Source organism: Vombatus ursinus, unplaced genomic scaffold, assembly GCF_900497805.2.
Source record: "Vombatus ursinus unplaced genomic scaffold, bare-nosed wombat genome assembly UNPS02014772.1, whole genome shotgun sequence".
Lineage (NCBI taxonomy): Eukaryota > Metazoa > Chordata > Mammalia > Diprotodontia > Vombatidae > Vombatus > Vombatus ursinus.
Genome location: NW_020954550.1, coordinates 21,046,740 through 21,073,798, shown reverse-complemented (window position 1 = coordinate 21,073,798; position 27,059 = coordinate 21,046,740). Strand labels below are relative to the sequence as shown.

Below are 27,059 nucleotides of genomic sequence, written 5' to 3'. Positions count from 1 at the left end.
ATCATGCTCTCTCTCCTGGCTCCTGTTCTGTTGCTCTGGCCTTGCTGCTTGGGCTTGCTGTGATGGCTTGCTGTGATGGCCTCTGAATAAAGCTCTGGTGTTGGCGCCTCCTGATGGCTCGTCTCTGTGTGTTTATCTGGTGGAGGACTAAAGACTCGGAAGTGAGTATGACTCTGGTAGCGTGCTCCTTTTAGGAGGAGTGGGTACCGGTGCGCGGCCGGCAGAAAGTCGGCATGTGGCCAGTACACCTAGTACCCCTTTTTCTCTTTCAGAATTCTTCAAGCAGGACTGAACTGAGGTTTTTTGGTAGGTGCTTTTATCACTACCTGTTACTCCTCCAGCGACATCTTTAAATATCTCATCATGGTAGAAGGTGGCTTGAGGTTCTCAAAGGCTATGCTAGCAAAGCAGAATCACAAGCAGGCCCTAGCCAAGCAGAAAGGCCCCAAGCCCACTAATGGACTGTTTGTCAGTTGTCTAGAGACCAGCCTGCTTAAATGGAGAGAAAGGCTCAGCATTGAAAAGCTGACCAAGAAGTGATACATTTTTTGGCCATAGCTGTCTATGAAACTGTTTGGTAAAGCAGGGAGGTGCTTGGGTTTGCATGGCTGGAAGGTGTGCCTAGCCCTTGAAAACACAGGTCATTTGGTACTTTCTTCTTAAATACTCAAATGATTCCTTAATTTCATCATATTAAAAGATCACAACCTACGTCTGCTTTCCTATCCATTGAGACTTTAGTTCATGTTTTCCCAAAAACTTACCACAGTAGGTCTGCCCCATATTCTATAAGCCTTTTTCACTTTTTCTTAGTGGAATCTGGCTGTCCATCTGTCATCTATAATTCTTCCCAAGTGACCAGCCCATAGAATTCCTTAATTATGTCCTTCAGTACCATTTTTGGGAGCTCCTCTTTGGTTGAATGTAGCAGGCTGGTCACATCTAACATGAGCCTTTCTGTTGTGCTCTATGTGTAACTTCCTATTTCAACTAATAATTCTTAATGAGTAGGTTCTAATTTTATTTGTTTCTATGCTTTTGAGTGGCGCAATGGATAGAGTACCGGGCTTGGAGTCGTGAAGACCTGAGTTCAAATCTGGCCTCAGACACTTACTACCTGTGTAAACCTGGGCAAGTCACTTAACCTTGTTGGCTTCGGTTTCCTCATCTATAAAATGAACTGGAAAAGGAAATGGCTAACTACTCCAGTATCTTTGCCAAGAAAACCCCAAATGGGGTCACAGAGAGATGGAAGTAACTGAAACGACTGAACAACAACATGCTTCTGAGGGAGAATAAGTCTCATCACCACTGTAAGTTTTGGTAGTCTCTGGCAATATCCCAGTAGACCTGCCTTTGTTCCTGCATAAAAGATTACTTTATTAGAGAGTGAGCAATATGTTAAAGCATATGCCTCTTTTCCTCCCCTCCACTAATTTTTTGTCTAATGTGATTTTTAATTAAGACATGTATGTGCTAATTGTCCCTTCACTTCTTGGTGGCAGGGTGATGTCATAGAAAGAATATTGGATTTAGAGCCAAAGAATCTGGATTAAAATCTCGGTTATGCCACTTACTACTTGTATGATTTTGTCCAGGTCGCTTCATTCTGGGCCTTAGTTTCCTTATTTATGACATGAGCATCTTCATAGGATTATAGATTTAAATCAAGAAGAGACCCAAGAGGTAAAAACAAGTCTAACCCTCTCATTTTACAGATATGGGAAACTGAGACACAAAGATGTTAAATAACTTGCCCATGGTCACATAGTTAGGAAAGTCAGGGCTAGGGTTTGGACCAAAGCCCTTTGCTTCCAAATCCAGGATTCTTTCCACTGTACCAGGCTGCCCTGGACTGAATGGTCTTTAAGTCCTTTCCATTTCTAAATCTAGGCTTGACTGAAGCTACTTATCTGCTATCACGTGATAGGGGGAAAGAACACACATAACAGAGTCAGCAGACCATGGCTCTAGGCTTGGTTCTTCAATTAACTAGCTGTACATCTTTAGGCAATAATGATAATAATAATAATGATGATGATGATAGTTCCAAGCCCCTTTACCCCTGAGGGTCTCATTTGTCAAATAAGAGGTGGCCTAGATACTCCTGGTTCCCTTCCAGCTCTCCTGTCCCAGGATACAGTGTAGGTCAGCACTGCTTGTTAAATTGTTCTCTGAAAATAATTTGTAGCTTAGGTATGTGCTTTCCTTTCCCCAGCAATAATAATAACACATATCAGTATCAGCTTTTCCTTTCCTTTCCCTAATTTCTCTCAGCTTAGCTTCTTTTGCTCCTTGTCATTTTGGAAGCAAGGAACAGATAGAATCTGTATCTGCAAACAGTGTGCACCTTTCTTGTGGAAAGGAGGCCACTCTTGCTTAGAACAGACAGGGGAAATGAGCTGAATGGCAATGGAGATGGGGGAAGTTAGAAATGGTAAGGGAGGAAGAATTGTTTGTTCAGAATACTGAGAAGTCAAGCAGGAAATGGAACAATGTAATGTGGGAAATGAAATCCAGGGTGTGTCCTTTCTGAGGCTGAATTGCCTTTATTTCCAGATGGCAAGAGGACCTCCATGAATTCCTGAACCTAGTAATTTTCTCCTGTCTCACATTGGCAATGACAAGATAGAAAAGAACCGACCAAGGGAAGGGAAGAGCACAGCTATGATCAAATGGACAAGGTCCTCAGCTATGCTTAGGAAATGCTGCAGAACCTAGTAAAGAGGAAGCAGAAGCAGAAGGAATGTTAGGTTTCTCTAAGTCTAGGGAAATAAGCTGCATATATTGGAGGTTCCTTGAAGTGCTGAGTACGCTCATGGAGCAGTTAGAATGCTTCAATCATTATTATGAGTCTTTGTAGAAAATGTCTGTGCCTGAAAAAGGCAGAGAACTTGGGGGCCTCCTTCCTGTTGGCCTTAGAGTATGGTGCAATGGAAAAAGTCCTGGGCTTGGAGTCAGGGAATGTGGGCTCAAATCCCAGCTCTCCTATTTATTACCTGTGTGATCTTAGGCAAGCTGCTTTGCTTCTTTGGGCCTCAGTTTCCCCATTTGTCAAAAGAAGTGGCTGGACTAGACATCCTTTCTAGAGCTATAATGCTCTAGATATATAATCCTATGATCTGGCTTTTTAGTGTCCTGATCCCCATCATTTGAAAAGGTGGATTGACTAGGCAACCCCTGAGTGGGTGAGAGAGAGAGAGAGAGAGAGACAGAGAGAGAGAAGTACAGAGAAAGAGAGACAGAGACAGAGACAGAGACAGAAACAGAGAGAAACATAGAGAGACAGAGAAAGAGAGAGAATGAGAAAAAGAATAAGAGAGAGAGGAAGGAGGGAGGAAGGCAGAGAGAAAGGGAAAGGAGGGTGGGAGATACACAGAAAGGGAATGGGAGAGAGAGAGAGAAAATAAGAAAGAATAGGAGGGAAAGAGAAAGAGAGGGAGAATGAGAGAGAGAGAATGGGAGAGAGAGAGAGAAAGAGAATGTGTGTGTGTGTGTGTGTGTGTGTGTGTGTGTGTGCACATGGAGGGGGAGAGAGAGAGAGAGAATCATTATCTTGGTATGGTAGGAAATCTGTTGTATATATTTTTATATGTATGGCACTTGTCTCCCCATTAGAATGCAATAGGGTTGTTTCATCCTTGTATTTTTTTACCCTCAGAGCCTGGTACATAAAATGCTCCTAATAAATACTTGTTTCATTGATTGAAACCATTTGAGTAGTTGATGGATTTTACAAGTAGTCATTCAGTCAATAAATATTTATTAAATGCTTACCATGTGCCAGGAGCTGTGCTGAACACTGGAGATACAAAGAAGGGAAAAAAGCAGGCCCTGTTCGTAAGGATCTAACAGTCTCATGGTTGAGAAAACAACTATGCAAACATGTACAAACAAGCTCTACACAGGATACACTAGAAATAATCAACAGAGGAAAGTCACTAGAATTGCGAAGGAGTCAGGAAAAGATTCTTGTAGGTGAGATTTTAGCTGGGACTTGAAGGAAGCCTGGGAAGCCAAGAGATAAAGACAAGGTTGGAAAGAGTTCTAGGCATAGGAGACAGTTTGTGAAAATACCCAGAGTACAGGGTTGGAACGTCTTGTGGGAGGGCCAGCAAGGAGATCAGTGTTACTGGATTTCAGAGTATGGGAGGGGTGGGGACAGGGGCGAGGTAAGGTATGAGAAGACTGGAAAGGTGATGGGGGACGATGTCACGAAGGACTTTTTAACACCAAACAGGATTTTATATTTGATCCTGGAGGTGATAGGGAGCCATTGGAGTTTATTGAGTATGAAGGTGGGGTGGGGTGACGTGGTCAGATTGATGATTTAGGAAGATTACTGCCCATTGAGGGGAGGATGAGTCACTTCTTTATCCAGGGCCCAGCTTTTGGGGCAAGAAACTAACAATCAACCCAAGACCTAGAAATCACCTGATAAGGTGGAGTCATAAATATGATCTGGGTAGTAAACAATTAGTGTTTAGACTCCTCCCTGCCTTCCCAATTGAAAAATGACCTCATCCTTTAGGTTTTTTTTTTTTGAATTGCTGAAAGTCTGAGGAATGAGAGCAGCAGGTAGAGCCAGACCACATTACGTGCCTAAAGCCATAGGGAACCAGGCTGTGAAGCAAGGGCTGTGTTTCAGTGCTGTTAGCCATAACAGTGAGATATGACAGACTCAACATTCTGAAAGAGACATGCATATTTATACATGGTCAGTGTGGGAATTTGTTTTGCTTGCCTCTGCTTATTTGTTATAATGATTTTGTTTTTCTTTTACAATGAGATGAGGGAGGTAGGTGGGTATGAAGGAGAAAAACTAAATCTTTGTTAATTGAAAAAAACCCACTTAATTACAAACAACGATAACAACAATTTAGCTACCTGGTATAGTGGATAGCAAGCAAACCTTGGAGCCAGGTAGACTTGTGTTAAAGTCCTACCTCTGAGACAGTACTGGCTGTGTGACCCTGGGCAAGTCACTCTCCCCTCAGCACCCTGGACAGCTCCCTAAGCCTATACATTGCAAATTAGTAGGCAAAGCAGCTTTCAAGGAACTAATTGGGGAGACAATATGCAAACGACTATATGCAAACATATTGTATACAGGATAAATTAGAAATAATCAATGAAGGGAAGGCACTAGAATTAAAAGAGATTGGGACAGGCTTCCAAGGTAGGGTAGAAGGTAGAGTTTTAGTTAAATCTTGAAGAAAGCTGGGGAGTCCAGGAGGCAGAGATTTGGACAAGGGGGTGAATGAAAATGGCCAGAGCTGGCAGATGGAGTGTCTTGTGGGAGGCGGAGCAAGCAGGCCAGTGTCACTGAATCCTAGGATACGTGGGGATGTAAGGTATAAGGAGACTGGAAAGATATGTGTGGGTGAGGAAGATTATGAAGGGCTCAATACTAAATAAAGGATTTTACATTTGATCCTGGAGGTGATAGGAAGCCACTGGAGATTATTGAATGGGGATGGGGGTTTGAGGGTGGGGTGGTGACATGGTCAGACTTATGCCTTAGGAAGATCTCTTTGACAGCTAAGTGGAGAATAGACTAGAGTGGAGAGAGCCTTGTGGCAGGGAGACCAATCAGCAGGCTGTTGCAATTTTGCAATATACAGGCTTGAGGTGATAATTGCACCAGAATGGTGACAATATCAGAGAAGAGAAGGGGGTGTAGACAAGATATGTTATGAAGGTAAAATAGACAACAGACTGGATATGAGGGCGGGTTAAAGAGGGAGGAATCAAGGATAACACCTTGGATAAGAGCCTGGGTGAGTAGAAGGATGGTGGTACACCTGACAGTAATAGAGAAATTAGGAAAAGGGGAGGATTTGGAGTAAAAGATAATGAGTTCAATTTATGAACTTTCAGCAATTCAAAAGAAAAACCTAAAGGATGAGGCCATTTTTTTTTAATTGGGAAGGCAGGGAGAAGTGTAACCACTAATTGTTTACTGCCCAGACCGTATTTATGACTACACCTTATACCAGTACTAGGTGATTTCTAGGTCTTAGGTTGATTGTTAGTTTCTTGCCCCAAAAGCTGGGGACATGTTGAGTTTAGGTTAGTTCGAGATGTCCAATAGGTGGTTGGAGATGTGAGACTGAGGTCAATCAAACGGTCAGGGTTGGATAAGATTTGAGAATAATCAGCAGAGATGATAATTGAATCCATGGGAGCAGTTGAGATCCCCGAGTGAAATAACATAAAGGGAGAAGAGATAAGGGCCCAGGACAAAGCCCAGTGGGACACCTAGACACATAGGCTGTCACATAGACAGTCTGTCTCAGAGGCAGGACTGGTAACCAGGACTTCCTGTTGCTAAGGTTGGATCTCTAATATGTTATGCTGCGTATTGTCTTAAAAGTAGAACTATGTGATGCTGGGCAAGTCACTTAACCTCTGTTTGCCTCAGTTTCCTCAACCATAAAATGGGGATAATAACAGCACTTACCTTGTTGAGAGGATCAAATGAGATAATATTTGTAAAGGACTTAGCAGAGCGCTTGGCACGTAATAGGTGCTATTTAAATACTTATTTCCTTCCCTTAAAATGTTATGCAAGTGATTTAAATCTGAATTAAGAAGATTTTATTCTCTCCTAAAGCTCTCCTCCAAGGTGATCTTGAGCTCTTGGAGGTTTTGCTAGAGAACACAAGCTCCGACAGGTCCCACAAGGTCAGAGAGGTTTTGAGTATGGGTCCTGAAATGGCACCTAAGAACCAGCCCAGCTAAGACTGGAGAGACCATTGCCAGAAGGCTGGGCACCAGGTGAAGAACTATTTTGGCTACAGCAACTAATAAAGTCTAAATCTTGGCAGGATTGTGAGTAGCACTGGTGAAGGGAATATCCATACTTATGAAATCCAGGCCATTTTGACCCACTGAAGTATGAAATTTGTGAAAGAAGTAAAACTAGCTACTGAAAATGAGTCCTGGGAAATCTAGGCAGATACTATTCATTTATAAACAGTAACATCTGTTGCTCTTTAAGTGTGAAGGAAACATTCATCCAGGTTACTGACCTCACATTGTTCATCCTTTGTTTTTAAAGAGGACCAATAACATCAGTGGATTATGTCTTGACTTAAGCATGAATTGGATTTAAGTGAAGCAGAATTGCACAAAATCATCAGCCTCACTCTCTTCCAGAGTCATTGAAGTCCAGTAGCAGGACAAAAGTCAGGATGACTGGCCATGGCCTGGGATATAGTAGATGACCTTGGCATCTTCAATGTTTGGCGAAGCTCTAAGCGCTCCACAGTGTCTGCTTCAGCTGCCTTCATGGCCATTGGAACAAATTGTTCTCATCTACTCCTGAAGTCCTGAGGACTTCATGAGTTTGGGGTAGACAGGAATGAAGCCTGTCAATTACCCTCAACCTGGTTAGCCAGTCTGCTGAAATGGTTTTATCAGGGTGTAGCCACTGTGCATGTTGCAGCTTCTTGGAGTCACCCAACTTGAGAGTTGGGTGAAAGGTGGATAAGCAGCCCTGAAAAGAGCTTGGCCAGTCCTTACACCAGAGGTGCTACTGCTGCTTGAACACCCCATACACCCCACTGACCTAATATGTGACTACTGGAGGGTAGTATCTGCTAATTCTACCTATTAGCATTCATATAGACAAATAGACTGGTTTGTTGGTGAAGTTGCTGAAATCAAGAGAATCAGAATAGTTGGAAGGACAAAGATTCTGAGAGGTTGCCAACAGCACAGCGAAAAACTCAGGCATTTATCTCTATTTCTCAGCGTCCACAGGGAAATGAAACAATGTCAGTGGTGCTAGAAACTCCTAAGCACTGGTATAGGCTCGTATATGGCTGGTGTAGAGGATTCATTTTAGAACATGAGGATTTTCTTTTGAAGGAGAAATCATAGGATCACAGATTTAGAAACAGAAGGGACCCCAGAGACCATCTAATCCAACCCCTTCATGTTTCAGATGAGAAAACTGAGGCCCATGAAGGTTAAAAGACTTGGCCAAGGTCACATAGGTAAGAAGTATGGCAGGGAGGATTTGAACTTAGATTCTCCAACTCCAGAGCCAATGTTCTTTCTGCTATGCCACAACTCATTCTTTCTGAAGTAACGATAATAGCTCACATTTAGATTGTACTATAAACAGCTAACATTGATATAGCACCTACTATGTGTCAGGCACTGTGCTAAGCAATTTACAAACATTATCACATTTGGTCCTAACAACAGCTCTGGGAGGTAGCTGTTATTATTATTCCCATTTTATAGTTGAGGAAACTGAGGCAAATAGAAATTAAGTGAGTTGCGCAGGGTAACATAACCAGTCAGTGTCTGAGGCCATATTCGAGCTCAGGTCTTCCTGGCTCCAGGCCTGCTGTCTACTCCCCTAGCTACTGTCAAGCTTACCAAGCCTTTCCCCACAGCCACCCTGGGAGAGAGTGAATGCCAGCATCATTATTCCCATTTTCTATGTGAAGAACTGAGTCTCAGAGAGCTGATGGGAATTTTCCCCAGTTATGGAGCTGACTCAGAAATGTTGGAGCTTGGATTTGAACTCGTCTCTGAGTCTGGCATCTAGTGTTCTTTCCTTCACCATGTAGCCTGCCACACAGGAGAACAGCAAGGACGACAGCTTAAGGCAAAACCACCAATGAAAGTGAAACTGTTCACTAGGGCCTTTTAACCCCTCATAAGCCAATGGAGAGCTGGTGCTGAAGAGGGCTGGCTCACCTCATTATCCTGGTGATTTATTTCACTGATATTTGATTGCTGTAGCAGCGCTGTTAAGAGTCTGTGAGGAAAAAAAGTCAAACAGGAAATGATAAGTCAATACACTGAAGAAAAAACTGGGTAATGTGCTTTCAGAAGCTGCTTACAAAGGTAGCACTGAGAACATAATTGAGTTAAAAGCAAACCTAGGGAGTGTTTCTCTGCTTTCTGATAGGAGACCAGGTCCCTGTCTGTGTACTTAGAAGCAGCAGTGTGGGCAGGGGAGGCCATGATGAGAACATGGTTAGGCTATGGATTGTGTGATAGGAAAACCAGTGGCCTGGCACATGTGCGTGATTTAGCCATAGAGGCTGATCCATCAGACTCTCGTTTTATAGCAAGTTTTCTGTAATAGATTTTCAGTTTCATGTGCAATCATCTTTTTAAAAAATTATTATATTATAGAAATGCTTGTTTTATTCCATAAATTAAAAATAAAATTAATTAAAAAAAATTTAAAAAAATTAAAAATGGCAACCTTGAAGTCTTCCCTGATTCTTCTCTCTGACATTCAATCAGTTTTTTGTCAAGTCTCCTGATTCTGCTTCCACATCTTTCATATCTACCCCTTTCTCTTCACTCGAAAGGTCATTATCTAAGGATCATAGAATCATTGGTTTATTTGGCCTCTCAATTTGGGTTAAAGCAAATGCCTGTGTTTGAAAATTTCTAGAAAATTTGGTACTCAGGGAAATAATACAATCATGAGTTTTGTTGTTAGGCTTTATTGTAAGCAGGCAAACTCATACACTATATGGCAATATAAATTAATAGCTTTATCACCATATGCCAGAAACTCACTTCAGCCTGAGGGGAAGAAATATTGGTTGGGGAGTGAATATACTCAGAGTTGGGGTTTAGGTGACAAGATTACATATCCAAAGAATGGGCTTGGTTGAGAATAGGTGATGGGTACCAGATGTAGGAGGGGGCATTCCATGTCAGATCCACATGTGGTGGAAAAGATTTTGGGGTTCATTACTACTATACTAGGCTTGGGGGAACTTAGGTAGGGGGAGTTTCTCTAATGGAACCAAAAACTGGTGGGAGGATCTAATATTAGCTAAAGGCAGCAGGAGAATGACTCAAGGCCCCTGAAGAAGGTCAAGAGTTCATTCAATAAAAAAGCTACAGGCCTTATCCACCTGTCACAGAGTTAATAGTGAAAAAATTCAAGTCTGTTTTGCCTATATGTTTCTGTGGGCATTAGGACCACTTAGCCTAAGTGACTCATGTTGGAGTCCTATCATTATAAATGTATTCTCAAACAATGACATCAAGCAAGTTTATAATGATCCCAATCATGGAGTTAGAACTGATCATGGAGGTAATTTTAATATAACTTTTTAATTTTATGGATGTTGTTGTTTGGTTTTCATTCTCAAAGTGGACCAGTGACATCAGGAGAGTGATGCACGTGAAATGGATTTAAATTAGCATTGCTGTGCAAAGTCATCAGCCTCACTCTCTACTCCAGAGTCATCGGAGCCCAATGGCAAGACATAGGTCAAGATGACTGGTGATGGCCCCAGAAGCAGTGGATGACCTTGGAGGAAACTGAGGGCCAGAAAGGGTAAAGGCCTTGCTCAAAGTCACTCAGTAGCAAGCGACAGAGCTGGGATCTGGACTCAGATCTTCTGACTACAAATTTAGGTTTCTTTTCACTGTTCCACTCCATTTAATAACACTAGAGAATACAGGCATTATTCCTGTTACCTCATGCATGCTTGGGGAGTGTTCTGCCATTTCAATTCATTCTACTTGATGCTGGCAGAACTATTGTAATAGCTTATTGTGTGTCTCCCTGGTTCTCATCTCTCTTCCATTGCTAAACCATCTTTCAAAGCTGTCAAGTTAATCATCTTAAGACAAAGTTCTAGCCCTACTCAAAAGACTCTAATGGCTCTTCCTGGTGCCTTTGAGATAAAATAGACATTTCTCTTCCTGGCATTTAGGACCCTCCACAATCTGGGGCCCAGTTCCAATCTGGCTCCAATCTACTTTTCTGCCTTATTTCATATTATTCCCTGACAAACACTATTTGCCAAACTTGACTGCTAGCTGTTCCCTAAGCTCAGCATCCCATCTCCTGATTCTGGGCATTCAGACAAGTGGTCCCTCATGTCTGGAGTGTATCTCTTCTTCATTTCTGCCTCTTAGAATTGTGGGAGTGCTCTAAGGCTCAATGGTAGCAGAGCTAACGTTCATACAGTGTTTTAAGTTTATAAAGTGCTCTACATATTTCATTTGATCTTGCAACAGCTCTGCTTGAGTGCCACCCTCTCTGTGACATCTTCTCTGATCTGCCCCTTTGAAGTACAGTTAGTGAAACATTACAACTTCCCGTTCACAGATTCAGGTCAACAACTGCTGCTTCAGCACCTTGGGTTTGAATGTGGGAGGGAGTTTACGAGGCCACATTCTTTCCCAATCATTGTCCAATGTTGAATCTTTGGCTTTGGTCTAGTTTACGGGCACCCTGGGAACCTAGAGAACTGGTGATGGGAAAAAGAAGGGGTTTGCATATGGTTCAGCCTGGGCCTTGCTTTGGTGGAAATGAAGGATAAAGTCTGTTCCTCAAAGATGATCAGATAGGCTCTTTGGGGCAGCCCCAGAACAAAGTAGACTGTTCTGGGGAAAGTCCTAGGATTAGCAAAAATAGATGTGCCCTGGAAAGCTGATGCATAACCTTTTTCATGTAAGCCAGACTTAATGTTGGAAAGTCTCATGGGGTTGATGTGCGTCAATGTATGCTTACTATGTCTGTAGCCTCCGTTCAGGAGGAACGGCCTTATTCAGCAATTCAATGCCCATATGTGTAAAGTGTCCAGTATTTCTCAAAGTGTCATGCTAGTATGTTTATGCTAGTATGGCCCAAGAGTATCACTTTTTATGCCTCAGCACCAACCCTCAGTAGCAAGTCACAGCACTTCTCAAACTCTGTTCAGTCTCCAGACCTAAAACACGGTAGGTAGCAAATAAACCCCACATCACTGCAATTTTTAAGACAGCAGGTACACAGTCAATGATAGGGCTTTGCTAGCCAAGTCCTCACTCTCTGTTTTTAGTATAAGGCTATAAATATGTGATCAGAAGATCAAGTAGCTATGAGTCCCTCAGCTATACGCATCCTGGCAGTAGCCCATTTCTACATATCTTTGTGTGCCACCCTCTTTTTCAGGGTCCTGTGACCATGGACTCTAATGATCCCCCAATCTTTGACACACACACTCCTGAGAAAACAGATGTTATCCAGGGCACAGCTATCAATGATTTTGTGAAAAGGAGTCAACATTCTGGTGCCCTTTGCTGTTTCTGTGCGGCAGAGCCCTGTGCACGACTTTCTTGAGGAATAAATACAAACAGTACAGACACACAAAAAATGCCTCCTAGGTAGCCAGAGTTATTAGAACTATGACAAGATTTGCCCTGTTTAGTCTCATGTGACTTTCTTGTTACTTTTGAAACACCAACTCAGAAACTGGGATCTTCTTGTTTTTTTATACATTATCCATGGCAGGCTCAAAGTGGGAGAAAGTCTGATGCCCTCACTGGGGATATTGGCAATAATTATTGCCTTTGGCTCCCACAACTCAACTTCCTGGCCTTTCTGGTGGTGCTAACATTCTGCCTCATAGTCATGATTGACCAGATTTGTGCCACATTAAAAAACAAAACAAAACAAAAAAATTTCCAAAAAACCAGTCCCCAAGTCTGCTGTCTCATCCTAGCTCTACCTGACAGTTACTCATATCACATAGGCAGTTCAAGAATAAGCTTTAATGAAACATATTGCTAATAGGTATAGAACTCTATCCATATCTTCTGGCAATTGAGCACCCAAATCCCAAATAATGATTTTCTTTCCTTTTACGTCTAATGAGATAAATGAAAAAAGGAGTAGAACTTTTGGCACATTGGAAGGAAAGACTAGCCTTGTACCCAGACGGTCCCTAAAAAACCCTTCACAAGAGTCCCTTGGGTTCCTGTTAAAGAGAATCACTGGTCCCTTTCCAATACCAGCATATTCAGTGTTGTACAACACAGCCCTAGTCTCTCTGCAGTCTTTACTTTATTACATTGCACACTCTCTTTTACTGATGCCTTTTGAGTGAACCACTTGATGAGCAAGAGAAGCGAGGGTGAGGCTGAACTGTGGAAGGTCTGCAAGAAGGCAGTGAGCCTGAAGTCTTCATAGAGGCCTCAAAGAATAGAGCTTTGCTCCTTTGATTTGCAAACCCTTTCTTACATTTTCATAAATCATTTCCCCCTGCATCACTTACATCATGCCTTGATTTGCAGTTAGCCAAACGTTTGCATTAGAATTGAAAGGCTCTGATAAGCAGCAGCAATTGGATGCAGTGAATAAAAATGATGCCTAAAGCAAAGAGCTCCTTTGGGGCATCTCCCTGGGTTTTGGTTTACAAGTTCCTTCACTTTGTGCCTCTTTGAAATTCTCTCCAGGTCACTGCTGGGGCTGCTTAAGGGGTAACTGATCTAAAAGTGGGTCTGAAATTCCTAGCCTGTGAAAGCAAGAAGCTCTGAATTTCAGCACAGTCCGCTTATCAGTATCATTTCAGTAAGAATTGTTTTCAGTGAACTACTGTGGCAATGTGGTTTTTACAGTAAATACGAATCTGGATTTGTAGATGTACCTGTGTGCCCCAAAGGAAACCTGAGAGCTGGTGTGGTATCAGTGATCTTCCACTATGGGAAACTGAGGTTTCAGGTTTGATCTTTTGCACATATTACCTATGTGACTCACTTCTGAGCAGAGACCACTGGTATTACAATAATCATACTAAGTGTAATGCAGAGGTTCTTTACCTGGGGTAGGTTATTGGAGGTCTGCGAACTTGGATTGGAAAAATATCACATTTTTATTTCAATGTCATTGATTTCCTTTGTAATTCTATGTATTTCATATTCATTTGAAAACCTTATTCTGAGGAGTCCATAGTTTCCACCAGACTGCCAAAAGGTTCCAAGACAGACAAAAAAGTTAAGAACCCCTGGGCTAAAGGAAAAAGTAGATTTCAATATGATTCCTCTGTGTCATCAGAAAACATTGTGAAATGATGTATGTTAATTAGCTAATGGCTGACTTTGAGTCCCAATTCTATCTATACTAGCCCACCCTTCTACTGTGGTCATTCATAAGTTTAGAATGAATTGTATTGTTGGTGACAAGACTATTGTGGCTTTATATTTACTTATTTATGTACAGAGTTGTTTCCTCAAGTAGAATGTAAGCTCCTTGAAGGCAGGGACTTTTTTTAGTTTCTAGAACACGCTTAACACAAAGTAGGCATTTGATGAATGTTTGCTGAATAAATGAATGAATAAAAACAGGTAAGGAGCCACCTAGTAAGTCTAGTAAGTCAGAGTAGTACAGGCCCAAATGGTACATTTGAAACTTATCTGCTTAAGATCATTGCTGGGAAAGAGTCTGGTTTTGCAATTATAAATATATTTTTTTTATTGCTGGGAAAAGCTGTTTTTTTAAATCACTCATCAGGAAGAAGTCAGGCCCTAACCATGTTTTCTCATGGAGAGCTGTTTGTAGGTTTAACCTATTTTCTAAGCTTCCTCATTTTGGTGAGCTTTGGTGAAATCCTATCTTCCTGTTATTTCTGTGTGATCCAATGATAACAACTGGCAAACACTGGGAATAGTCCTGGAATCCCCCGAGTTCTTTCATTTCTTTACAAGAGAGACTGAAGGAAAAAAGGGAAATCTTTTGATCTCTTTTCCAGGGAACCCTGCCAAGTGGGAATCTTGCTTTCTCCCACACCCAGATTCTGGTCTGATTCTGTCCTATCTTTAAGGTTGGGGTCCAAACTGAAGTGGGCATCGTATATTTTCACCATTGTGTTATCTCATGGTTAGAGATCAGAGAAGACAGGTAAGAGGCTGGGGTGTGTCCTTGAGAAGAACATAGATTTTAGAGTTGGAAGGGACCATAAAGGTTCCTTTCCTTTAGTCCCATTCCTTTACTTTATAGATGAGGACATTACCAGAGAAGATCTAACATCTCCAAAGACACACCAGTAGCAAGGAAACAGAAGTAGAGCTTGCATCCAGGGCTTCTAATTCCAAATCTGAGGCTTTTCCATGTAGACCATTTTATTGTTTCTGTGTCATCCTTCAACAGTAGGAATTAGGGGATGCCTTTAAGGAATGGCTGATCCAATGAGTTGCTGTCATACTGGGCTTTGAAGGACTTCCCTAAGATCAGGGCTAGATGACAGGTGAAGGGGCCTAGAACCTAGGGGGTGAAGTATGGTGATGGTCAGGAAATAATGGAGAAATATTTGACTTGATAACAACAAAAGCTTTTTGCCCAGTTTAGTCCACAAGGAGGTTTTTTTATGCTTTCTAACATAAAACCCCATCTTTTTTTTTTTAAGCACTAGTATTCTTCAAATGATGCCATCCAACCAAGAAGTGGAATATAACAACTGCCAAAGAAGAAGACTATGGAGACATGGTGAGTTTAAGTAGGCAGCAGCTTATTAGATATTACGCCTTCTGCAAAAGGAGTAGCATGATAGATATCACCAAGGAAATATGTGATTAAAAAAGGAGGTGGGTTGGTCAGCTAACAAGGATGAGTGATAAGAGGTAGACAACCTGAGTGAGTATGCACAGAATATGAAAAAGACCTAGAGTAAGGACCCTGGCATGATAATCCTCTCCCAAGGATTTGTTGGAGGACATGGATAGAAAGAGAGGAAGTGTAGCATAGGGGATAGAGGGCTCGCCTTGGATTCAGGGAGACCTGGGTTTGAGTATTGACAAACTGACTGTGTAACCCTGGATAAGTCACTCAACTTCTTAGTGACTCAGACAGCTCCCTAATATTTTAAGTAACATAAGTTGCTGGTTATTGATGGAGGAAGTTTCTGCATGTGGAGGTATCCATATTGATGAAACAAAGCTCCAGACCCCCTCGTTCCTCCCCACTCTCACCCCATACAAGAATGACATAGGGTGAGATGGTAGAAATAGGTCTTGGTCTTCACCACTAAAAGGAATACCTAAATCAATGATTCATTGGAGTACATGCATCCCACAAAAGGTATCACTTTTGATTGCCCTACATTGGGGGATGGGGTGATCTCTGTATACTAAGGGCAGGACAAAGGGGAAAGAGTAGCAGGAGGTACTTAGGTCAAGTATTTGGCAGAACACACTGAACATAAGGAAAGATCTTTGACTATAGAGTTTATTCTCTGGGTAGGCAACTATCTTGGTTGGATTGGGATTTTCCTAGTGGGATAAGAACGAACTAAGTGACCTTATGGGGACTTGTCAACAATTCCATCTAAACACATGTACGTACTTCACATCTGACTCGGCAGTTGCAGCATGTAGTGGCAGGCGCCCATTTTTATCTGCAATGTTCTGTTTGGCACCATTTCTGAGCAGACTCACACAGCCTTCTAGCCATCCCTGGAAGACAGAGGACAAGGTTAAAGAATAAACCAATGACCGCATAACACCATAATATGCCTTCTCTCTCTGTCTCTGCTTCTGTCTGTCTCTTTCTGTCTGTCTTTCATTCTCTCTATGCCTCTGTGTCTCTCTGTCTGTCTCTCATACTTTTGCTCAGGATTCTTATCTGTAAATATGCCCTGTCTTGTTGCAAAATGCCCCGTTCAAAGGCAATAAATCAATCATAAGCACTTACTATATGCCAGGCACTGTGCTAAGTGGTGGAGACACAAAAAGAGGCAAAACACAGTCCTTGTCCTCAAGGGGCTCCCAATCTAATGGGGCACTAGGAAGGTTCTTTTGAAAGTACTTCTGTTCCAAGCCTGGATACCTTGGCTGAGACAGCAAAATACTGAGATGGGTTTACTCCTTAGTAATATATCTTCTATCTTAGTAATATATCTTCTTACCCTTTAGAATGATGCCATTCAACTATAGTAATTCCTGCTACATTTGTCTCAAAGAATGTGGGTCACTAATCAAGTTGTCAATAGATGGAAAGGAACACAAATAAGTTAAAATTTAACTTTTAGTTAGAAAAATACCTCAAGGTCTCTCTACTCTGTTCCAAATCAGGTTCCTGCCTTCTTCCATTCTAGTATAGAGAAGAAGGTAAAACAATGTCAAAGGTTTCATAATTGTATCAGAAACATGAGTGAATAGATTTGTTTCCTGGATGGCAAAAATAGCAGCAATAAAAATACAAATTTCCTGTGAGTCAGGCCAACCTATCTGCAAAACAATTTGAAATTGTGATAATAAAGTATCTAAATAAAGTATCAAAAGTCCCTACTCTTTGACCAGAAATCCCTCTGTTATCAATACTGTAGCAAGGAGGTAAATGACAGGAAAAAGAACCCATAGACACAAAAATATTAATAAATAACATCACTTTTCAAAATAGCACATAACTGCCAAAAATAGACATCCATTGATTAGGGCAATAAACAAGTAGTGATATAAAAAGGTAATGGAATACATTGAGGAATAACAAATGTTAAGAATTCATGTTAAGACTATTAAGAAGCGTAGGAAGACGTATGACCTAATACAGGGGGAAGTAAGCAAAATCAGAAAAATAATATACATAATGATTACAACAGGCTAAATGGAAAGAGCAACAATAACAATGAAACTGAACACTATTTAATTGTAATGACAAAGCTCAGGTCCCCAAAAGAGAGAAAATGTATCTCCTCATCTTTGTAGACATGGAGAATTTGGAGCACAGAACATTTCATGTATTATCACTAATTTTTGCTGAATTTTTCTATTCTTTAATATTGAATGGGACATATTTGGAAATGAAGGTGACATAAAAGCTAAAGATGCACATACATTTTTAAAAAAATGAAAATTTACCAAGTTGGAGGAGATTGATACAGATGTAGAGAGAAAGAGACAAAAAGAGAAAGACAGAGAGAGAGAGAGAGACAGACAGACAGACACACAGAGACAGAGACAGAGAGGCAGAGAGACAGAGACAGGCAGACAGAGAAAAACAGAGGGAGAAAATAGAAAGAGAAATAGAATCACATTAAAATTGGTAGATGAAATTATAATTTTGGGTATAGTTTTGTGAAACTTGGAAAAATATATTTGAAAATGGTAGTTGGTGTCAAAGTCTCTTTTGGCCCTCCTAACAAAAATTGGCACAGTATACTGCTTTGGGTATTCATTCACCAAATCATTAAATTACTTTGTCAAATGACCCCATAAAATCGAGTAAGAGAAACAAATATAGATAATTAGGAGAACAAAAATAAAAGCCTTTTGTTTTGTTTGGAATATGCTTCAAATCTCAAAAGTTTTACAGCATTTGAACAGACACAGATCTTGCAGCTATATATTTCATAGTTTGGAATATTTTTGTATATTTTGTAAGTTACTGAAATTCAGTATTTTTTCCTAAAAATCAGAAGCTCACTTGATTTATCTACATAGTATGTAACAGTCTAATCTAAATTTGTTACATACAAATTATTTGCATTATTGCTATCTGGGATAATTTTTAAATCCTTACCTTACTCAGTTTTCTCTGGCTAGTTAGCATGCTCCTAAGCTTTCTCCCTCTCTCACTTCTGCCCTTTCTCTCCACTCTTATGTTTTTTTCCATCCAGCTCCTACAAAATTGGATTTCATTCCCTGAATTAGTTTAAATCAGCTATGACTGAGGAGGTAAACCTAGGCATAAAGAGGAGGGGAGACCAATAAGTGAGTTGCTGAGCTTTAGAACATGTGTGGATATAGCCTTTGTGCTGGGTTATACAGAGCATGTGCAATATTCTCTCTCTGCTGCCGATTTAATATGCAGCACTTTGAGGATCTAGTTTCTAGCCGTGCGTAGCTGAGGGTCCACAGTGACAATAATGTGATGATGAAAAGTCTTCTGGCTTGCCAAGAAGAGAGAAACTTAATGACACAGTAAAAATTGAGCCAGAGCAAAGTGTGTTTACAAAAGCTTTGAGTAGGCACTCTCTCACTCTCTTCTCTGACAATTTTTGAGTGAGGGGGATTGGTAAGGTGAGGGAGAGCAGGCCCTATTATCTATCTGGTTGCCATGTGGCCACATGGTACCTCTTTTTGTTGTTTGTTTTTTACTTCATGTGTTTATTCTGTATTGATCATAGGTGTTTGAGTATCCAGAGATGAACTGCATCAGGGTATGGCCCCGTGAACTTTGAAAGTTCAGAAGAACCTTCAGAGAGTCAGCAACTGTAGTCAGCAAGAGAGGTCACTTGAGCCTATATCCCAATATTCCAATAGCTGTGTCTGGTGAGGAATCAACCCTGAGAAGTGACCTGCTTGACTCAGCCCTGTTGGAAGTCAACCCTGTAACCAAGATACTACATCCTGCAAGCAAGAAAGCAACTTGTCCGTGAATGATGGCACGTTTAGAAAAGAGCTTGGTGGAGACTCTGAAAAGATACAGGAGCTTCAGGGCCAGGGGGTACCTTTCAGCGGGTGCATCTTCTCCATAGGACTTCTCCAAGACTGCTGTACTTCAAGTCTGAGCCCACCCAATGTCCCAATGGACATCATATGTGTGTCTGTGGAGCAGGACACAGTGTGCCCACTCATATGGAAGGATATTTCTGTAATCACTGTCTTTGATATACCTGCTTAGTAGACACCCCTTTCTAAAAGTTAATTGACTCTGGGTAATTGATATTAACTGGCTAATCAATAATAGGAGCAGCACACAAGTTGGGGATAATGAGCAGTAGTACTAAAAACCAGCCCTTCAGGAAGATTTCCCTTGAGGGGAAAAGTAGTCAACTACCCTCTGGGGTCCTTGCCTGCCAGTGAATGTGAGAGTTGGGTAAGTGAACTTAGAGGGGGTGTCACATATGCCAAGAATCATGTCACACATTCCAATGTTAGACCAAAAAAATGGTGTCTGTGCCAGTACTTTCCATTAATGCAAATAACTGAGAAGTTGGCCATTTTTTTTGTTTCTATCTTTAACGTATTCTATTACTCTGTTGATTTGAACCTGTGCATTCTCCAAGAACCATAAACTTGAATTCAAATCTGGTCTCACACTTACTAGCTGTGTGACACTGGGCAAGTCATTAAGCTCTGTCTGCTTCAGTTTCCCCAGCTACTAAAACTGGAATAACAATAGCACCTACCTCACAGGTTTGTTGTGAGAATGAAATGAGATAATTTTTGTCAAGGGCTTAGTTAGCACAATGCCTGACACATAGGAGATGCTTGGTTGAGTCATAGTATTGACTTAGTTTGAAAGCTTGATGAATTTGCAATAACACCAATACGGATATTACTGATACCAGTACAGCTCATGGCCCTTTCCAGCCCTCTCATCTTGTGGGATTCTTATCTGTATCTTTCTGTATACCACCTATGGAATATTCTCTAGAACAGTGCGACACCTTCCTCTGGTTATTTTTCTATTTTTTGAGGGGGGAGGGGAATTAGTACAATCTAGAAGCTGCTCATCTGTTGGTCTTTCATTCATATATATGGCTTTTTCTTTTAGTTACATGTCCTTGAAAATGTCATTTAAACTACTGCAGTTCTTACGTACAAATCATTGCTGGTAATAGACTGTAGTTTCCTCACACTGGCCATATGTCTCTCCCTTGCCTTTTGGGTTATCTGCAATCATGACACTTCTGAGGCTATGGTATTTCATCTGATACAGTGCTTTAAGGTCAGCAAAGCACTTTATAATTATTATCTTATCCTCACAACAACCCTGGGAGGTAGATACTATTATTATCCCCATTTTACAGATGAGGAAATTGAGGCAGACAAGGGTTAAGTGACTTTCCCAGGATTACAGTGCTACTAAGTGTCTGAGGCAGGATTTGAATTCAGGTCTTCCTGACTTCATGGCCAGCAGTGCATGCCTCTTTAACCTGCAACAATCTGCTTCCTCATTGGATGGTGTACTCCCTCATATTCCTGCTGGCTTTTCCTATTTAAATGCTTCCCTTGGTTTCTGTAGAGGTCCAGCACTTTATCGACTTAGCTACCCCTCAACATTAGGAAAAAATACTTAAAATTTTCTTCATTTGCTGCTTATATAAATCAAAGAAAACTTTCTTACTGCTACACATCCATCATATCTTTAATTCTTTCCCCCCTGTATTGCCTCCAACTTCTCTTTTCCTGTGATGGACATAAAGTTATACCTCATAAGTTGCCAGTGATAAGCTGGTGCGCCCACAGGAATCCTGAGTATTAATATTGGCTCCCATCTTCAGCAATAGCTTCACTGTGTCAACCTGACGACCAGAGACAGCATGTATCAAGGGGGTACAACCTGGGAGAAAACGTTTAAACACCCCTTTAAAATGTTGCATTCATTAGATTCATAAGCAGTAATTTATTTTATGACATCAAGTCCCCTGGAGACAAATGAATAGGAACAAAACCCCAGATGTTCAACATCTGTATCAAGCTTATAAAAGATTTTGGCAAAAGAAAATTGCTTTTGTATCTTGTATAAATTAATTCTCTATCCAGGCTTATTTCAGCATATTTTGGAAAGAAAAGCCCCATTAATTAATCAAATTTAAAAATTTGACTAAAAATTCCATATGACAGTCTCATAATGGTCTATGCAAACATTAATTATACAATAATGAAAATAGGAAAAGATATTAAGCAACATTTTGTGGGTAATTTTCTACAACAGACCACATAATCATTGTCACATGGTTACACTGGGAGATGAAGAGAATCTAAGATCACTGTATGTATTTAATTTGGTGGAGCAAAATGCAGAATTGAAGATCTTTCCAACATGGCCCTTCCCATGCATATGATGACATTATCCAAGGGTCTATGAAAGACGTGAATACAGAGATGATTCACTGAGCATCGATAACATCAAGGGAGGTATAAAACAGGAAGGCGTCTTTCAACGAATCAACAAGCATCTAGTAATCACTTACCACGTGATGTGTTGGAGATAACAATGACAAACATGAAATAGTCACTACCCTTAAGTTGCTTATGTTGTATTGGGTAAGATTCAAAACAAATACAAGGTAATTTTGGGAAGGGCACTACAAGACATGGGGATAGGCTTCAGGTTGAAGGTGGTCTGTGAACTGAGATTTGAAAGAAACAAGAGCTTCTAAGCGGCAGAGGGAAGGGGGCTTTGCATTCTGGCATGGGTTTGGGTAGGGGGACTGTCAGTGAAAGGCACAGCCAAGTTGTCTGGCTCACAGAATGTGGGGAGGGAAGTAATATATAATAAGATGAGGAAGGTAAGTTGAGGCCAGGTCATGCAGGGAGTTAAAAAATAATAGGTTTATTATTTTTAAATGAATTAATGAATATTTAAAAATTTATCAGTTTTAGTTTCTAATACAGTAAATATTGATAGATAAAACCCACATATGGTAAATGCTCTTTGGGGATCCTCAATAATCTTTTTTAAAAGAAAAACAACTATATTTTTCAAAACAAAAATAATGAGAAAAGTGGCAATGTTTTGCATATTATTGCAAATGAAGGAGTTTCTATTTGATCCTTAAGACAATAATGAAATGTTTGAGTGTGTTGGTGAAATGGTCACACCTATGCTTTAGGAAAATCACTTTAGCAGCTAAGCTATTTGGAGGATGCACTGGAAAGGAAAGAGCCTTGAGGTAGGGAGACTAATTAGGAAACCATTGCAATAGTCCAGGAAAAAGGTGATGAAGGCCTGAACAGGGGTTGAGGTGGATTGTGTGATTGGAGCAAAGGGAATGGATATGAGAGATGTTGGAGAGGGAGAATGTCAAAATTTGATAACTGAATGGATTTGTGGGGTGAGTGCATGAGGAGTTGAGGATAGTATTGAGACTGTGAACCTAGGAAACTCAAAGAATGGTGGTGCCTTTGAAAGAAATAGATAGGTTTGGACAAGAACTGGGTTTTTGGAAAAAGTTCTTTTTGTTGAATGTTGAGACACCTGCAAGACATATAGTTTGAAATGTACAATGGGCAATTGGTGATGAAGGAATGGTGCTCAAGAGAGTGACTGGTAATGGAGAGGTAGCTTGGAGTCCCCAGCAATAGGGTTGATAATTAAATCCCTGGGAGCTAATTAGTTTGCCTAATAAGAGAGCATAAAAAGAGAAAAGGGCCCAAAACAGAGCCCTGGGGTACACCCCAGTTACAGAGCAGAATGTGGGTAATTATCTAGCAAAGGAGACTGAGAAGGAGCCTTAGGTAGACAGAAGGATAACCAGGAGGAAAAGAGTGTCACAGACACCCAGAAAAGAGAATTTTCCAGAATAGGGTCATCAATATTGTCAAATGTTGTAGAGAGAAAAAAAAAGATGAGGATTGAGAAAAGGCCACCTGGCCTGGAGAGAACAGATTCAGTTGAGTTATGAGGTCAGAAGCCAAGCTGCAAAGGATTGAGAACAGAGTGAAAGGAGAGGAATGGGAGGAAATGAAATAGACAGCTTTTTTGAAGAGTTTTGAAGACAAAGCAGAAGTGACACAGGGTGATATCTTGGGGGCATAGTAGGGTCTAGTGAGGGTTAATTTAAGGATGGGAGAGACTTCAGAGTATTTGTAAGCTGCAAGGAAGAAACCTGTAGTTAGTGACTGAATTTTAGAGAGTAAGAGAATGGGGATAATTTTAGGGACAATTGCTGGAGAAAGCAATGATTAAAAATGTTATTTATGTTAATAGATAATAGGTTTATTATTTTTAAATGAATTAATGAATATTTAAAAATTTATCAGTTTTAGTTTCTAATACAGTAAATATTGATAGATAAAACCCACATATGGTAAATGCTCTTTGGGGATCCTCAGTCTTTTTTAAAAGAAAAACAACCATATTTTTCAAAACAAAAATAATGAGAAAAGTGGCAATGTTTTGCATATTATTGCAAATTTCTTTAATGTCTGGCTTAATAGAAGACAGCTGGTCCTCATTTCTGTTTCCACATTAACTTTATTGTGATATGTTGTTTTGGTTGAAGTATATGAAGAAAATCTAGTCTTACATAGACATGTAGTTGGAAAAGAGAGGGGTAGTTTAATAAGCCACGCTGCAGTTAAATGGAGGGACAGCTTGTAGGTTCTCCTTGGACAGGCAAACAAGGAAGTTGGCAGTTGCAAAAAATATCATGTTATGGAATCCTTGGCCATCTAGCCTTGAGGTGCTTACAGTGAGAACAAGCATAGACCTGCTATAGGACTAGTTGGGGGTGGGGGGTGATAGGGCCTTGAGAGCCAGACATGGTTCCAAACCAATTGAGCATTCTCTCTCCAGAGAGTGGGCTTTCTCATTTCTAAATGACCACTTTGTTCTATTTTTCAATGTTTCTTCTAGTTTTCTGCCATTGTGTTTTTTATTTTTACAGATCAGACAACATATGCTAATCTTTTTAAAAAATAAAGCTGAAATTGAGGCATGTCAGTGATTTAAATCTAGCCCATTTTTCTCTGAGAGGCAGCATGATGTATTGGACAGAGAATTGGCCTCAGAGTCTGGGTTTGAGACTTTCTTATTTCTTACATCTTTTTCCCTCTTCACTAGAGTTTTATTTTATCTTTAAAAATTTTTAAAAATAATTTCATTGATATTTTTTGTTTTGCATCAACTACATTTCCTTCTATATCCCTTTCCCCATCCATCCCAAAGGGTCTTCCCTTATAATAAAGAATAAGAAAAAGAAACAACAAAAAAGGTCTAAAAAACCACTTAAAAAGTTTGATGCTATCTGCAGTATTCTTGGTTGTAATTCTAGCTTCTCTGCCTTCTAGAATATCATATTCCAAGACCTTTGCTTCTTTAAGTGGTGACTGCTAAATCTTGTGTGATCATGTCTGTGGCTGCACAGTATTTGAATTATTTCTTTCTGGCTGATTTGCTTTATTTTCTCCCTGACCTGGCAGTTTTTAATTTTGGCTATAATATTCCTGAGAGTTTTCATTTTGAAATTTCTTTCAAGAATTAATTGGTAGATTCTTTCAATTTCTACTTCACTTTGGTCTCTGGTTCTCAGGTATCTGGGCAGTTTTCCTTTATAATTTCTTGAAATATGATGTTTAGACTATTTTTATCATGGTTTTCAGCTAGTCTAATAATTCTTAAATTATCTCCTTGACCTTGATCTCCTTAATCCTTGGTTTTCCAGGTCATATGAGAGATTTAAGATTTTCTTTTTTTCAGTCTTTTGACTTTATTTTATTGTTTCTTGATAGCTCATGGAGTCATTAGCTTCCACTTCTGCTTTTTAAGGAACTCTTTTTTTTCAGTGAGGTTTTGTACTTCTGTTACCATTTGGCCAATTCGGCTTTTTAAGGAGTTATTTTCTTTAGTATTTTTGTGCTTCTTTTTACCAAGATGTTAATTCTCTTTTTATAATTTTCTTTCATAATTTTCATTTCTTTTCCCAATTTTTTCTTCTACTATTCTTATTTAATTTTTAAAATCATTTTTTGCTCTTTTAAAAAAATCTCTTTCTTTAGTTTTCCTATGAATTATTTTTGGTCTTGTGTACAATTGGAATTTTTCTTTGCAGCATTGCATGTAAATGTCTTCAAGTCAATGTCTTCTTCTGAGTTTGGGTCTTGATCTTCTCTATCACCATAGCATTTTTATGGCAACTTTCTTAAAAAAATTGTTCATTTTTCCAGCTTACTTCTTAATTTTAGTCTTTATATTAGGGTTGGGCTCTACTCTCCTTTGGAGAGTGGGTTTGGGGAATGACCAGCCTAAGCTTCTGTCTTTTATGTCCTTCTGCTACTTTTATAGCTTGGTCTGGGGGTATGTTAGGTTTTGGTGCTTCTAATATGATGAGATCCACAGAGAAGTCTGTTCACTACCCTGCTGGTCTGCGCTCTGGCCCTTACCCAGGTAGGACTTCTGTTTCCTCATGACTGTAACTGCTCCTCTTTACCCTGGAAATGTGACTTGGAACTGAGTAATGGTCAACAGAGCTGCCAAATGACATCCAATCTTGCTTCCAGTGCTAGTCCCCTTCCTATCCCTGGGGGGAAGCTACTGTTGACCCATAATTCACAGAAGTGCCACTTCCACCATGCTGCACTCCCAGCCCAGGGTATATAGACCTTTCTTTCTGTCTTCCTATGCTTTCCTAGGCTAGAAAAATGACTCACTATGATTTTTTCTTGGCTTTCCAACTAATAATTCTGTTTGGTATTTTCTGTGGTCATATTGTAGAAGAGGTTTGGGAGAGAGTTGGCAGTTGTTACCTTTTGTTCCACCACCTTAATTCTGCCTCTCTGATCACTATTTCTGAATGGGGAAAAGAGGTTCCCATGTTTTATATCCAAGACTTGAATTCCTTTTGGCCACCAATTCCAGAATGAACATGCATAGCCAACAGCAAAGAAATCTATTTATTGAAGCTGATTGCAAAAAAAAAAATCCCAGAAAGCAGACATAGTATTCATATGAGAATATAAACCAGGTAACACACAGAGTAAATGAGCTCTCCCTCTGGGAATGAAATAATTAATCTCAGCTGAGAGAGAGTCCCAGCCTTCACCCAAAGGGGAAATTTTTTCTTAAGTCTTCAGTTTAGCAAGCTGTAGATAGAGACATGATAGAGACTGCCAATTCCTCTCATGTCGGCTTATTCTCAGAGTCTTTCTCTCCTTTTAGTGACCTCAAAAGAGGTAGGCATTGAGGATCTTCTTCTCAAATCCAGAAGCCAGAAGAAGCCCATGATCTCTCTTCTTTCTCACTCCCATCAACTCTACCATCCCTTGCTGTAGACACAGGACATTGATTGAAAGTAAGGAGGACAGAGTCCTCCATATGATTTCCTTTTGAGCCAAGAATTACACAGTGATTAAGTACTAGACACTGTGCTAAGTGCTGGGGATAAAAAGGAAAAAGGGAAAAAGTCCTTGACCACAAGGAGCTTATATTCTAATGGGGTAGGCAATATATACAGATAAACATTTAAATACATACATATGGTACATCCAAAGTAGATACAAGATAATCTCAGAGGGGAAGGCACTAGAAGCTAGGGAGAAGGTAGTGGGGTTGATGGGACCTGGAAAGGCCCCTGTAAAAGGTGGTACTTGAGACAGATTTGAAGGAAGCCAGGGAATTTGAGAGGTGGAGACATAATTTCTGGGTAATTTAATCATTTTATTAATAATGGCAGCACTTAATAAAAGGATGGTCATTTGGCTGTCTCTCTCTTAGACCAAAGACAATCATGGTGGCAGGCTCATGGCTTATGTGCCCATTGGAAGAGGGGTGTTCCTGAGGGTGACAATCAACTCTGATTATTTAACAATTAATGAGACAATGAATATTACAATTAGGGGCTGAACCTATT

General features: G+C 40.3%; 1 protein-coding gene and 1 long non-coding RNA gene across 2 annotated transcripts in view; one reads left to right on the top strand and one right to left on the bottom strand.

Annotated features, from left to right (window-relative positions):
* ANKRD55 (ankyrin repeat domain 55) overlaps positions 1-27,059 on the bottom strand; it is a 109,789-nt gene that overhangs the window by 59,355 nt on the left and 23,375 nt on the right. Inside the window, exons 3-5 of the mRNA XM_027863323.1 lie at positions 20,916-21,046; positions 16,103-16,212; positions 8,719-8,779 (exon numbers count right to left, since the gene is read on the bottom strand). Coding sequence (XP_027719124.1) covers positions 8,719-8,779; positions 16,103-16,212; positions 20,916-21,046 — 302 coding nt within the window. The remainder of the gene's footprint in view (positions 1-8,718; positions 8,780-16,102; positions 16,213-20,915; positions 21,047-27,059) is intronic.
* LOC114044025 lies at positions 1,213-19,405 on the top strand. The gene is made up of 3 exons (XR_003569169.1): positions 1,213-1,313; positions 15,168-15,247; positions 18,885-19,405. It is a non-coding gene; the product is annotated as an uncharacterized LOC114044025 (long non-coding RNA).